This window comes from Microtus oregoni, unplaced genomic scaffold, assembly GCF_018167655.1.
Source record: "Microtus oregoni isolate MIOR12 unplaced genomic scaffold, Mior012 000071F_ref0000514, whole genome shotgun sequence".
NCBI lineage: Eukaryota > Metazoa > Chordata > Mammalia > Rodentia > Cricetidae > Microtus > Microtus oregoni.
Window position 1 is genome coordinate 122,064 of NW_024543978.1, and position 15,556 is coordinate 137,619.

Below are 15,556 nucleotides of genomic sequence, written 5' to 3' on the forward strand. Positions count from 1 at the left end.
TACAGCGCCATCTTGTGGGAAACAGCATTTGGTGTTGGTTATCCAAAGTGTTGCTCTATGGCACCCTAGCCTTGGAAAGCGTCTGACTTTCTGTACCCAGTCTCTGACTTTTGGAACGCAGTATTTTTTATAAAAAGGACAAAAGCTAGGAGTCTGGCATTCCAGAGGATGGAACAGCTGACACCAGTTCTTGTGATTTTTTTTCTGACCCCTCAGATCTTTCTCTGTGTGTCTGTCCAGACTTTTGTGTCCCTCACAGTGCTTCTTTGTTTATCAGGCAGTTGACCCACCCAAATCTTTCTCTAGCCTTCATGAGGCCATATAATGGTATAGCTGCTACCTTACCACCATGGTGGCCCTCCTTTCCAGAAGTCCAAGTACAGGGAAATAAAAATAGTTTGTTTCTCCTTTTAGTGGGAAGAAGCTCAGTCTGAGGACCAGGGTTCCTGCTCCTTGTCTTCATATCAAGGAAGCATCCAGCAGAGGTTTAGAACAAAAAGTAGTGGTCACCCAGTGACCACATAGCAACCCAGGCCTGAGTTATGAGTGGCATCAGGGTAAGATGCAGATATACTCAATATCACCAGTGAGTCTCGGGAGGGTCTACGGCTCCCAGAGAACAGGCAGGTGCCTAGCACACAGGAGAATTCTCTGTATTCTTTGCTAATGTGTTATTTGATGGCTTTCCTGTAAGTTATGCTCAAAGAGGACAGTGTCCACAAGCTAAGAGGACTAGGTACTTTCCACATGTTCCTTACGGAAGCTGCCACAAGAGCTAGAACTGCCTTCACCCTGTCTATCATCTGCTTCTAACTGTCTTGCTTGTAAAGAAGGAACAATCTACACCCAAGTAATGATTCTGCCATGGTGACATCTCAGATCTCCCTCGGTGCCTCATTCCTGTGCTGCAGAGGTGTTGCCCATCCTCATTATAGCCTGATATGCCTCCACAGTGTAGGGTAGTATGTATATGTGTGTATATACATATACATAGATAGTATGTATACTCCTACCATGTGAACTGAGCATCTCAAGGCAGCCCCTGTTCATACAAAGGAGAGTAAATGACCCTGGAACTTGCTTTAAAACAGAGAACATGCCTGAGCTTGTCTTCGTTTTTCCGTTTATACGGAGGCCACAAAAAGAACTGCATTTGCACCATTTTGGCCAGCCTGATGCCCACCCAGACAGAACAAGGATCCCAGGAGCACTGGGGTATCAGGAAATGTGTAGCATAGGTCATGGTCACCTTCTTCTAAGAGTCTTCTGGAGTCTTGAGCACTGAGGCAATGGACCCAGAAAGAGCTCTGAGACAATAAAAGCTTTGGAGGCAGTGGGGACACCTGAGACGCCCACCCTTGCAAGGAGACTTTCCTCTGCTGTGCCCACAGAAGTTTTGTGTTGAAGTTTTTCACAGATTTATAGTGCAGACCCTCCCAGGGCTGTATCAGTCAAGTTTCCTCCTGTTAGCCCACAATACAATGTTCGGTTATATCCTGAAACAGAGAGTTCTCGAGGCCCTGTGTTGGAAATCCATGAACCCTAATCATAATTGGAAAAGGAAGCAGAATTGGATATAAAAATAGGTGTGAGGGTAGGTAAGAATACAAATATAATAAATAGAAAGATAATAAAAAACTGTGGGGAGGTGTTCACTGAGCTTACAGGACTCTTCTCCAACTTTGAGTTTCAGGACTAGACTCAGTGTTGCATGTAAGTGAGAAAGCATGTGAGTCTACAAGGTATGAACGTGACACTCACTTCCAGAAGGAATGGAGCTGGTTAGCGTGAAACGCAGAGTGGGTACTGGAAACCCAAGAATTTCTGTCCTACCATAAATCAGCGCAAGTCCCTTTTGCTGTCAGCATTCTAGCTCCAGTATCCATCACCTGTCTGTTCCCCAAACAGACTCAGTGAGTTTTGGCCTAGATTCAGAACACCTATCCAAAAGGACTGTGAGAGGGAGGGCCCTGGTCCTGCTGTGAGGAACAGAAGAACAGGACAGTATCTCCCAGTATCAAGGTTTCTCCTCAGCTCTGGTCTCCTGGACAAGGTAATCACAGCACAGGGTCATGGAGGCTATAATGTCGCAGGTCAACAGAGAAAATGAAAACCAAAAACAATGGAGGCCCCAGCTCCAGCTCCAAGAGAACAGATGCCTGGAAAGCTCTGGGTACTTGCTCCTCACTTCTGAGGACTATCGGGGAAACTGACAGTTGTGGATTTCCACAGAACCTGCTCTGCCTAAGTGTTTGGCAGAGGGGCACAGAAGGATGGAGAGGAACAGCAAAGAGAAGGCAAGAACATTGAGTAGGGCTGGGAGGACACCAGGGAGAAACAGAGCAGCCAAGGCATGGGGAGAAGGAAAGCAAGGAGCATTCTCTGGCTCTTTAGTGATTTTTTTTTTTTTTGACAAGAGCCCCGTAGCCTGTGGACACTAAGCCATGGTTAAGTTCCAGCTTTTCTCGGTATTTAGAATGGTAGTAGGAAAAGCAGGCCCGGCAGCCCTGTCAGAGTTCTCGGGAGTGGAAAAGACCTGGAGCGGTACAGGAAGTGAGATGGACAGTGCTTAGAGGTCAGATTGCTCAAAGCAGGGTCACAGGTGCAAGGACAACAGCCCAGCCAAGCAGAGTCATCCCTTTCAAGCCCTGCACCTCTTCCCCATCCCAGGAAAGCAGGACCAGCCTGGGATGGTGTCTTAGAGAAGGCTGACTTGGTAGGAGCCTCATAAAAGAGAAAGCAAAGCCAGGGAGCTGCCCAAGAAATAGGCAGTCAGGGAGCGCAAACATACTTGAGGTCAGCAGAGTGGGCAGCCATGAGGTTTCTGAGGCTCTTGTCAGCAAGAGGGCAACCAGAGAGGCTGAAAGAGAAGAGATGGGATATGGGGTGAGCCATAGAGAGGAGCAAAGGAGATGAGGAGAAAGATACCCCCCACACTCACACACACAAAGCTCTGGAGTCAGGCCAGAGGAGCAGAGCACAAACCTGCGATGGGAGGCATAGTTCCCGGTGATATGACCACTGCCATCACAGCCAGGGGTGGGACAGCTGGACAAAAGAAAAAGAGCATCAGAACAGAGGACCATACATACCTGCAGGCCTCCCCCAGAACAAGTCAACTAAGGGCAGGTGGACATCCTCAGATCACAGCCCAAGAAGGAAAGGGAACTTGAGGTAAGGATGCCTCTGAAGCATGAGTGCTGTGTTTTCATAAGCATGTTATGTGTACAAATGTGTACTCATGAACATGTGGGGGGCACGCCTCCCTTCTCCAGCTCCTAAACAGCACAATCTTCTCTGAGAGTGAGAACATAGATCCAGCCACTCTGGAAAGGCAGGATACCAAGGTAGAAAGAAACTAGTGGGGTGCAGTTTAAGGAAAGGGGATCCCTATATCCTCCATAAAACTAGCTATGAGCACAGGTAAGGAAAAGGTTCTAGGCATAGCACTTCATAGTCTTTTTTAATTAATTTTTATTGAGCTCTACATTTTTCTCTGCTCCCCTCCCTGCCTCTCTCCTCCCCTTCAACCCTCCCCCAACCCTTCATAGTCTTTTAAGGACATGTGGCATTAGAGATTAATTAAAAAGTTCTGCTTGTGTCCAGTCTGAGGTCCAGCAGCTGCCAGAGCCGAGAGCTGGTGTTTATGGACCTCTCTGCCTGTGACTACTATCCTCATCTTGCCCTATTCCATTCTGTATTGTGGGCAGGGCCAGAGGAGCTTCCTGGTTCTTAATTGCTTTCAGAGGTTCATGTTCATAGTCACCTCAGTGCAGAGCTGACAGAAAACACGACACTGTGAACTACCTGGAACTAGGTGGTTGCTGAGTTCTGGGACCAGACCTGCTTTCCCAAGATTCCTGGGAAGCCAATCTGCCAAAGCAGCACTTACGTGAGAAGCTCCTTCTTTATGTCCTTGGAAAGAAATTTCAGCTTAAAGTTGGTCAGGGTGACTTCCCCTGGGTACTTCCGCTCCTCAAAGTTCTCTTCTGACACCTCCTGATCATCTGCTTCAGAAGAAGCAAAAGAATGTGCTGCTGGCTCTGACTGAAAAAACAAAAACAAAAAAACAAAAAAAAACAAAAACAAACCAGCAGGGAATATTTTAACAACCGGCAAGGAAGCCAGGTATCCAACACAGTGGGCAACAAAGAGGGACCCTTCAGTAGCATCCATAAAATGTTTTGCCTTATGAAAGAGGGAGGAAAGCCTTCCTACCTCAAGACAGAAGATCACACTAGGAAGGCCAGGACACTTGACTTGGGTCAACCTCCACCAAATTACCACTGAATGAACACCTGAATGCAGTATTTTTAAAGCTCAACTATCAGCAGTCACTAAATAAGGTTGCTGATGTATCCCAAAGCTAAGCTAGATAACATACTAGTAGCTTAATGATAATCATAATAAGCTTGAGATCGCTCTGATGCCTTGGCCAGATCAGACACTTGACAAACACTACTAATTCAACTGTGGGTCTGTGGGTATCTTCTGACTACCCAAAGACTCATGGGTGTGGCTCTTCCATTGAAAGTCAGGGGTCCTACAGCCTTAGACTGACTTCTTTTAGCAAGACAAGTACACCAGATTTGACGTTCTAGGGATGTACCAACTTACTATAGATTTTAACAGGCTATTCAGGCTCTATATCTAAAATGAGGCCACCCTCAAATAAGTGGAAATTTGTGAAACCGCAGTCCACAAAGCAGCTCTGGGAAGCTGACCTGCAGTAGCTATTATGATTCTTGTCACTAAACAAAGCTCTAGGATAGCGATTTGTTTGCCTGAGCAACTGGTCAAAGGTCCTCAGAAGGACACACTAAGACAAGTCTTCAAGGTCAGTAAAGCCAGGAAATAGAGGCCCTGGACAAAAGGGGCTCAGGACAGTTGCTATCAAAATTGGTGAGCCTTTGGGCAGGACTGAAGTAAGGAGGAGGGTCTAAGTAAGGAATTCAGGGCAGAGGGAGAGGGATGGGGAAGGCCTACCCTAAGAGCTTTTGGGGGTTAAATATGACTAGGAAATGTTGGGCGAGGAAAGGTTTGTGGACAATTGGCAAAGGCTGCCGATGGGGCACGGGACAGGCCTCAGGTAGATCTTAGGACCTCGGAAATCCCACTACAAATGGCAGCTCATTCCAGGGAAGACAATGATGTTTCAAGAGGATATGCTGATGTAATATAATAAAAAGACCAGAGCTGAACTAGAGTTAAGGAAAAGGCAGGTGGGAGTACCAAAACATCCACCAACCCACAACCTAAGAAAGAAGTTGAGAAGTTATGTTTAGCAGACCAGGGAACAACTTAACCCTGGAAGTAAAGCATGAATCTTGCAAAGATCTAGGCCCAAGAAAGAGAGAAGATGGTGCAGATACTACATAGAGGGCACCCCTGCTTCTACTAGGGCTCCTGTCGGGTGCAAGAATGATTTGGTTTCCACAGAGTCAGATAGATGTGTACTTCCCTACCATGAGTGCTCACTCCAGGGCTCCATTAGTGAGACCCATGGGGGCTGTTAACTAGACCAGGAGCCCAGTCTATCCCACCCAAAATGGAGCAATCCTAAGTTTTACCCAAGGTGAAAAAGGGTTTGAAATGGGGACTAACTTACAGGCTAGTAGATTGCCAGGGGCAAGAGGAGACTACCTCACCAACATCCTAGAGTTATATGGTCTTACTCCCTCCAGAGAGTCCCTCCAGAAAGTGGAGACTGTTTATCTCACAGTTTGTCCAGAGTGTTTCTTAGGAAGCATCCTAGTAGGATGGAGAAACACACCTTAGACCACACATTTTATACTCAGGTGTAGAACAATAGGAAAGGGAATACTCCAACTGAGACTCTGATTCAAGTTACTACCTCTCTCACCAGTCAGTCATGCTCTTGGGGATTCAGGCCATTGCCCACCACAAGGACTCCCAAGCCCAATGCCCCTGTGTCAGGAATTCCTCACTGCCCTAGTCCAAGGAACCAGGCATCAAACAACTCTGGACAGCAACTGTGTTTGATGGAATATGCTGGGGAAGGGGAGCAATGCAGCCTGGGGAGACCAGAGCTAAGCTTTTGATGAAAAGCTCACAAAATGAAGGAAACAAGATTTTCCCTAATCATCTCCAAGAAATATGAGACATCCCTCTCCTCTTTGTAAAGTCTACATTGTTGCTAGCCACTAAATTCTACGAGGTCAGAGGACCCACCCTCTTTATGGAACAAGACTGAACAGTGCAGGTGAAACCTTTGGTGGAGACTGTAACCTGAATTTCAGATGCTCTGAAGATGAAGAATCCTGTGTGAAAAGAGACAGATCTAGGGGTCTCTATGTGAACCTTGCAAGGAAAAGATATCTAAGAAGAAAACAGTGTTCACAGTAGCCCTGAAAGCAACTGTAAGCCTACACTCAGGCTACACACGGGGCCCTGGCACCAACCTCCTCAGGCTCTTCCTCGCGAAGACGGCTGGGTTTGGTGTAGTCTAGGGGACGGTCCCACTCATCCTGGCGGGATGCCTGGCTGGACTGGGGTGAGGTCATGGAGCTGCTGGGGGCACTGGTAGTGCTCTGGCGCTGAGAGACATCAGGAGACTTGACACCAGGGCTGCTACCGCAACTGCCACTGCTGGGGAAAGTGCTGCTTTCCCGCTTGCGATGCTTGTGCATGCTCAAGTCCAGAGTTCCATTTTCATCTACCTCAATGTCCACAGCCTGTAAATACGAAGGTTAAGAATATGGGTTGGCGAACTGAGCCCCTTCCTGAGAATGTGATCTGCTGAGAGAAAAGAACCACATCCTCACTTCACGTGAAGAAGCCCTACAGTCCCACTCTCCTCTGCAGATTAGGAAGTCAACCTCTTGAAACCACCACAAGCTTAAGTGAGAACAAGTCCCTTACTCCAAGATATGTCAGTTACTACCAGCTTCCAGAAGAGAACACAGGACATGGCATTAGCCTGACCTTGAGTTGCACAGCACTCCAACTCTTTTCATGGTCACTCATCTACTTTTTTGGATTACCTGGGCCATGATCAGAGGGGCTAAAAGTAATAAAAAAAAATACCAACTAAGGGATAGAGAGATGTCTCAGTGATTAAAAGCGTGTATTACTTTCGCAGAGAATCAGGTTTAGTTCAATTCCCAGCACCTATATGAAGCAGCTCACAATAGCTTATAACTCCAGTTCAAAGGTATTTGATGTCCTCTTGCTCTGAGCACCTGCACACACATGATGCACATAGACTCATGCAGGCACACACATACGTGCATAATATTTTAAAATAAACATCAACTAGTTCCCAGTTGCTCTTGGCACCAGCCTTTTCCTTACTGTAAATTTCTCAGTATAAACTGTTTCTAATCTTCTCTCCCCTAAGGGCTTCAGAAGGGTGTGCTCACCTTGCTGGGGAGGTCCTGTGGCTTTGTGCTGAGGTTCTCTGGCATCTCCCAGCATCGAGTGGAGAGGTTCAGAATGGCAGTGGCAGCCATGTGTGCAGCCTCAGCATCATGAGAGTAATCGAAGCCTGGAGAAGATAAAATACTCTCATAAAGTCACTGGGAAGTGGGAATGCATCTGAAGGAGGTGATTTGGGTAAAGGTTGAAAGCTAAAAGGGAACAGCCCAGACTGCACAGACTTAGACAGAGGCAGCAATAAGTGGGGAGAGAGCTAGGAGTCAAGGCATAGCGTTCTCACATCATCACACACTCTTCCTACTGCTCTTGTCTCCAGGACTAAAGAGGCATCTCATTTCTGATATGATAAAAGAAAGTATGGGCAGAAATAATAAAATTCTAGAAATATACTCAACAGACTTGGTAATTTCAAACAAGCAAATATTTTGTCCATCAACAAATACTTAGAGTCTAAATAATTCTGTAGATAGGATACGTATTTGGAATACCATACACACAGAAAATTTTGTCCCATCGTATCATAAGATGCTGCTACACTTTTGGTGACTTTATGTTCCTAATAATTTTTGCTACCTTAATAAAGCAACAAGGCATAAGTAGGATACCATAAATGAAGATATAGTGTTATCTTTCCTAATAATCAATTATGCTGTAGCTTTAAAATCATTCTCAGAAGTGATATTGTAAGTAACCAAGAAATCACTGGTATTTCCAGAAAGATTCAGACAAGTGGAAAACTCATTTTGAGTCCCTCCCCAGCAATGCCATCACAGCTTCTAAGCAAGTGAATATGCTTTGAGACACTTGAGCATGGCCAGCAGAATCTGCTGGAGTCCAGAAAAAAAATCTCATCCCAAGGGCCACCAACCCTAAGAACTGTAATCCTAATAACTTGGAAACTTGTTCCTGCTGTCTGTGGATTTGACAAGAGCAACTGGGAAAAGTCAAGATCCCTCTAGGGCACAGGATACTTTTCTATCTTTCATGTTTTTCCAAGGTTAACCACAAAGAAGTGAGGTAAGTGGCAAGAAAAGCCAGGGATGATTGTTCTAGAATGTTTCCAGAAACTACTTTTTTCAATAAAATTGACCTTGAAATGTGTGGCTAATGTCACAGACAATACCATTTCCAGTAAGATGGTCCCTATTCGACCAAGAAGCTTCTTGGCACATTACCACCCTATTCTGTTGGATTCTCCTTAGAGGTATTGCTGGAAGTGGACACCCTAGGGCAGATCACATTAGTGAAGTAATTCTCAAACCTCTGGCCACACACACCCATAACAGACCCATGATTTTCTTCATAAATAATTAGAAAACACATAAAGGTTCAGTGTAAACATGGAAAAGTAAGATGTAGGCCCTAAGGATGCCATAACCGGCCCATTGGGGCAGGTAAAGAAGTGGTGAGGACTCAGGCCCACACCCTGTCCCTCCGAACTCCCAAGAAAATTCCTCCCCCACTGTCCCTCAGGAGCAATGTGAGAGGGGAGACATTAAACAATTCTCCTCGACTTACATTGGAAGGCTTTGGGTGAGGTTTCGTTGGTCTGAATCTTTGGGGCAAGCATACGTTTGCCAAAAACCTGAGCATCAAAACTTGCGTAGTCAAAGGTGACTTTGGAGAACTTCTCCAGCTCCTTGGCCAAGTTGGCCCTGGGCGTGGCGGGAGCCACACTGGGTCGGTAGCTCCCATAAGGAGGAACCTCCAGCTCCTTCACAAAGCACATGGGCCTGGGTGTGAGAGAGAGACGCAGAGCCTGTGAGGTTGAGACCCAGAGACCCCACGCCACCTCTCCCCCCACCCTCCAGTGCCCAAGCCGGGACTTCATGCAGCCAGGTGATAAGGAAAACACAGGGAGATACACAACACACACCCAAAACCCTGCCCCTAATTTTTGGCTAGATTTCTGCCTCCCAGGGTGACAGGCCCCAGAAATAGGCTTATAATCAGTGTTAATAGTTGCCTACAAGGAGGGAACAATAGAACCCAAAAGAAATAGAGTGTTTTCATGCTAATAGTACGTCAAAGTAGCAAGTCTAAACTTTCCTCAAACTGTAATAGAGCAGGATCCAAGAGTTCAGCCACACAATAAGTGTGTTTCTAAACAGGAAGCTTAGAATGGAGGGGAAATGGAAGGGGGACGAGAGCTCCAACAAGTGCCCTAACTCTCCTTGTTCCTGTAGAGAATAAGCAGTGACTTCAGTGATCTGTGGTACTTGGGAATGATGGTGAGGACCTCAAACACTTAAATGTGGCATAAGGAGAGAACCAGCAGGTTGATACTGTAAGACCACTCTTATGTTCCTGTGGTGATCACATTGGAGCACTGGTGGAGGGCCCTGTTAGGGAGTGAATCTTAGGCTGGACACTGGGCTCAGCAACTCTTGGTGAAGTTGCAAGAGCAAGACCGTCTGACACCAGCAAGGAGACATTTAATTTGACCTCTACATTGGTGTCACTCTTTGGTGAAAGGATTATCTGGCAACTGGCAAGAAACTGGAAGGAAGAACAAATAAGATAAACACCTATGCTACCTGGAACCTACCATGTCAAAGGTGTCTATGGATGGGACACAGATACTCCACAAAGTAGAAAAGTAAGTCCCTATCCCCCCTGAGCTGTGGTTTGTGACTGAAGGTCCCTCTGGAATGGGCCAGGGAATGACCAGGGTATGGCACTGCCAAGGAAAGCAGCCAAGAAGGAAGCCTGTGGTCAGGGGTCTTGCAAGGTGGCAATAGTACCAAGTCAGACTTTGCTAAGTACATGGTCCTGTCTCCCACACTATGTATGAGAAGAGAAACATGGAACAGAAGTCCAAGGAACAGAGAGAATGAGTTGTGAGTTCTACATTTTAAGGAAAATGGAGAGCTGTGTATCTTGCTAGAGAGGACCAAAAATGACAGTGTACTCTCAGTGACTCAAATGAGCCTCCAGCCCCAGCATGGGACTATAGTTGACTTCAAAGAAGTCTCTGAAGACAAGCCATCTAGAAATGGTGTCTTGGACATGACCCCAAGCCTCTGACCTTATTTGTAACCTTATTTCCAAGGTTAACTATATGGAAAGTCACTAAGCAGATATGTTCTGATTGCTCTCTCAGAAGGCCCCTAATGATAGCATGCACACACATGCACTTGAATCCATGTGTAAACTTTTCCATACAGGTGTACATATATAAAGACATGCACACACCTACATGCACCAATGTCTGCTGTTGTCTCAGATGCTTAGTACACACAGGAGGCAGCACTCAGGGGAGCAAGTCCTGTGCCCTCCTTCCCTCTGTCCTAGGATAGGATCCATTCTGAAGTGGGGAGACATAAGGACAACTAGGTGTTCCCCCTATAGTGAGGTCCTCAACTGGTGCACTGTGCTATCTTCACATACTAACCCTGAATAGTTTCACTGACTATATCAGCTGTCTTAGAATAGCTAAGGTCAGGCAGCTGTTTGCACCTTGAACGAGGCTCTTTAAGTGCAAAAGATGTGCCCTGTGAGCCAAGAGGCACACACACACAACACAAAGCCCTAACATTGAAGTCCCTGCTGACACTCCTTCAGTTTAGTAGCTTATCTCACCCACCTGAGGATCCGATCTGAATTGGAGTTATTTTTGGGAGGATCTCCTGTCTGCAGTTGCTGCTTCTCATGAGATTTGGCTAATTTTTCAGCAGCAGCAATGGGACACCCAGACAAACTAGAGGAAGGAAAAGGAGAGACATCTGAGCCTTTTTCCTCCAAGACATGCTTGTGCCAGGTTGCCAAATATGTGATCCTGGGAGCAACACCATTCAGATATAAGATCTCTAGGCACATAAGGCCCAGAGCCAGTAACACATCTGTCATTTCTACAGGACAGATTATCTGTCCAGATCTGTCCTGACCCCACAAAGGACAAACTTCTCGGGGCCATTTCTTTTGGGATAATTCACAGAAAATGAAATATACCCTAAAGTTCTACAAACTGCCCTCTTCTTCTTCTTCTCCCTCTTCTTCCTCATCTCTCTCCTCTGCTCTTTACAGTGCCTGGACTGGATTCTAGAATCATGCCTACATATTCTATAGGATATCTCAGGGAAACCAAAGGCTATTCTCAGACCACAACCTAGGTACTGCCCTGGAGTATGCTCACCCTCCCCAGGATCTACTGTGAGCTCAGCTACCAGCGTCTGGGCCAGCACATCTCTAAGGAACACAGACTATTTTCCAACAAAGTGGTCTCTAAAGCCCAGGTATTCCGCCCAACTAAACACATAACTGCTAGGGCCCAGACAGACTTTACCAAGCCTGAAAACACTCTTGGTGTGGCATGGCCTGTCCCCTCCTGAGTAAGATAAGACAACAAATAGATCTGGACAGTAGTCTGGAAGCCCCGTGTCTACCTGATCTCACCACTCCCTCAAAATAACTCTGGGCATTGGCCTTCCTATTGATGTTCAAGTTTTTCCTTTCACCCATGAGCAAGAGTTAGTATGCACAGGTTTTCTGAAAATGGGCAAGACATGGTCTCCACTTTCTCTCATCACAACAGTATCAGACTTCTCGTATGATCACCTCCATTCACAGGGCACTTGCAGCAACACAAGTGAATGGCCACCCCTTCAGCTGCCACCTGCCAAAGCAGGGAGATATGTCTGTCCAGAGGCCATCCCAGATAAGGGCTTGAGGCCCAGGCAGGGACATATGCTACAGGCCCAGCTCTAATTCCCTACCATGTCCCAGCTCAATTCACTACCTTCTGTGGGTATTGCGGTTGCTGTTCACATGGCCTTGGCCCGTGCAGCCAGGCGTGGGGCACTTCAGCACATTTTCATGCATGGCCAAGACTGTAAGAGAACCAGGGAGAACAAATAATGAGAGCAGGCATGACTATAATAGAGAACAGCTCAAAGAAGGTGCAGAAGTTCTGTGTAAAGACTGCAGCAGTTTAGGTAGGACGCAGTCAAGCATGCCCTTCCCACTTGGACCCTGCCTCCCATAGAAGAAACTAGACTCTAATTTCTGATCCACAACTCTGAACTTAACTTTCATAATTCTACTTCTAGCCTAAGAATAAGGACAGACATCCACATCCTAAGCCTCCCCCTTCCCAGCTCAAGCAATACAGACAATGCCTCCCACAGTATGTATTTATTTAGTCTTCTGAGTCAGGCTGGTATCTGAAGGTGAACTCTTGAGCAGACTGTCCCCTGTCTTGTATCACAGGACCCTGAGCTTTAATCCTTGGGATAACCATGCATGGAGCTACTCACTCTCTGGAGGGATTCTATCCTTGTGGGGACAGCCAGACAGGCTACGGTGATGAGGATACAACCCAGTAACATGCCCAGTGCCATCACAGCCAGGTGTCGGACACTTGATCTCACGCTTCTCCACCCTGGAAGGATCTAAAACACATAGGACAGATTATGCAAAGCCAAGAAACTGGAAAAGGAGAGGTAGGGTCAATTCCTGTCTCCACTTTTACTGATTGAAGAAAGACAGGGGCTGACAGTGAGCCAGCACTAGAAAAACTTCTCCAAAGCCCAAGGAGTGCCCTTTCCACCCCATATAGCAGGATAGACAGTAGCTGGATGTAGGCCCTGTGTAAGCCTTGAAGGTAAAGTATCTATCAACACCCCCGAGAAAAGGACTGCTTGAGGCTTGGCAAGATGAAGATGACAGAGGTCACAAATTATCCAAAGCTGTATCACTAATAAATATCTGATCAGAAATTTAAACTCCAGATTTCAGCTGCCAACCTCACCCCTACAGGCCTGTGTTGGTTACTAAGTGTGGAGATCAGAAGGAAATGGAGGGTCCTCACGATGTCTCAAAGAAGCATCTTTTTGATAGATGCCAGAACCAAGCTCAGAAATCCAGCAGAAGAAAGAAGGCCTGCTCAGTCTCTCCAAGTTCAAATGGGTAGGAAGTCATATTTCTACCAATCCAGGGAAGCGGTGATATCCTGAGGGACTCAACCCTGTGCCCGATACCCGTCTGACTCCAACAATCTTAATGTCTATCTCTCCACATGTCAACATGTATATATTTCCATAGTCTAAAGGTGCCTGGGGAGAAGCTCCACACACCTGCTCTGGGCCAAGAAGGCACTTGAGATAAGTAGGTAGCAAGAAGCACATGGCCATCCCACCCTACAGATCTGGTACTAAGTCCATCCTTAGATGTCAAAGTCCAGTCCTTAGATCTGATTTCAGGTTCCAGCCTCTCTTTTATATCAATCCAGACAAAATCACTTCCACTTGCCCAGCCTGAATACCCTCTCCTAAACATCAACTACTCAGAGAAGCTAGGTGATTCTGCCCCTAAACCCAGACTTCAGAGAGAAATCCAAGTACAGTGCAGAACTAGCAATAGGCTGTGACCTCAGAGGAGCAGGGGAGATGTGTCTCAAGTCAGCATGAAGGTCCTAACTCCATGGAGAAGGTGATCAGGATGATCAAATATGGGTTCAAGCAACAGCTTTCAAGGTTTGAAGTCATCAAGTATCAGGTTCTGTCCCCGGACAATCAGAGTGGCAGAGTAGTTGGGTTATCAGCCCTCCTGCCTTCCTTGCTCTCTCCTATTTAGCCCCTTCCCAGGCATCTCAGCTCATGTGTCTCTCCAGGTCACCGTACATGAAACAGTATAAGCCCATATCCTCAATCTTTGACCCAAGTTCTGAGGTTATTTGCCCTCAAATATTTTTCAATTTTCCTTCCACCCTAGCCAATAAGGGCTTCAAGCTATGTTTCTCCCAAGCCTTCATCTTCACCCTCAGTCAAAGTTATGTCCCTTGTAATGGGATGACAGAGCAGGTGATCAGAGCAGGCCACTTTAACCTACCTTTGCTGTAGCAGCTCTTCCTCACCACATCCAGGGGCTTTGCCACCTTCCCTGGCTCTCCTGGGCCCAGATGGCCCTGCTCAGCAGGCAGGCAGCCTGGCTCACAGACAGCATGCACCTGCTCAGCCTTCAGGGCGATGGCCTGCTCCAGAAGGCCCAGATTCCCACGGGTCATCATGTCATACATCTCTGACTCATCTGTGACTGCTGACTTCTGGGAATGTGAGTCTTCATCCTTGTCATCATCAGAACGGACCTCCACAATGACTGAATACTCAGGCTTGGGACTGGATAGCTCTGGGCCTCGGAACTCAGAGGAAGGCTTCTGGGCAGAGGTAGGGGGAGTGTTTTCCCCAAAGATCACATTTGGAGTTGCTTCTTCCTCCTCTTCTTCCTCCTCCTCTTCTTCCTCCTCTTCTTCCTCTTCATCTTCCTCCTCTACCTCTTCTCCTTCCTCCTCTTCCTCCTCCTCTTCTTCTTCATCCTCCTCCTCATCCTCTCCCTCCTCCTCATGACCTAGGACACCTTTCTGCTTGTTTGACTCTTCACTAACCATATCCTCCAGAGACTGGGGGCATGGCTCTTGGGAACGTTCACTGGTGACTTCAATGACCTCCTCCACATCCTCTGGCTGTATAAAGAGGTCCTTTTCAGCTTCATCATTGCTGGCCCCCATTGCAGCCTCATCCTGAAGCTGATGAACAGCAGTGGGGCCCAACTTAGCTACTGGGACTGAATCCTCCTGCACAAGGGTCTCTTCAGCAATTCGGCCCAGATTTAGAAGGGAAGTTGCGATGATTCCCTGGTAGCTGCTGTAGCTTCCTTTGGAGAAGCCAGAAGAGCTACTTGTGGAGTTGGATCCAAAATGGGATTTGATGAGGCTTTTTCCTGCATAAAACAAGAAACACCATGAGGGCCAGAAGAGAGCATGGGGGAATGTTTCCAGGTTTCTCTTCCCAACAGTAGTCATCCTTCCACCTATCCCACCTGCCAGCCTTCCACCTGGATCCAAAAATCAGGGGGAAATAATTTAGCTTAAGATTGCTTTAATATTTTTTAATTCATGTTCCTCTTCTATCATTTATTTTCTTAAATCAGATAGATCTTCATTTTATATAATGGAACTTAAAGAGTAAAATCAGATGAGAAGTCATTTCATAATTGAAAAATCACATATTTTTAAAGGAAATTAATTTAAATCTTTTAAACAGAGTAACAGATCTTCTCTACATGCCGGTCCTGTGGAACTCGTGAACCAGTATTCTTAGCAACAATAGGAGCCAGCATTGTCATATACTATCCCAAGAAGCAGGTGAGCTGGGGGTCTTTT

General features: G+C 46.5%; 1 protein-coding gene across 3 annotated transcripts in view; it reads right to left on the reverse strand.

Annotated features, from left to right (window-relative positions):
* Myt1 (myelin transcription factor 1) overlaps positions 1-15,556 on the reverse strand; it is a 59,580-nt gene that overhangs the window by 14,570 nt on the left and 29,454 nt on the right. For all 3 annotated transcript variants that reach the window (XM_041641800.1, XM_041641799.1, XM_041641798.1), the window contains exons 7-16: positions 14,227-15,114; positions 12,654-12,788; positions 12,137-12,227; positions 10,985-11,098; positions 8,917-9,131; positions 7,383-7,507; positions 6,423-6,695; positions 3,893-4,047; positions 2,986-3,048; positions 2,792-2,860 (exon numbers count right to left, since the gene is read on the reverse strand). In XM_041641800.1, coding sequence (XP_041497734.1) covers positions 2,792-2,860; positions 2,986-3,048; positions 3,893-4,047; positions 6,423-6,695; positions 7,383-7,507; positions 8,917-9,131; positions 10,985-11,098; positions 12,137-12,227; positions 12,654-12,788; positions 14,227-15,114 — 2,128 coding nt within the window. The remainder of the gene's footprint in view (positions 1-2,791; positions 2,861-2,985; positions 3,049-3,892; positions 4,048-6,422; positions 6,696-7,382; positions 7,508-8,916; positions 9,132-10,984; positions 11,099-12,136; positions 12,228-12,653; positions 12,789-14,226; positions 15,115-15,556) is intronic.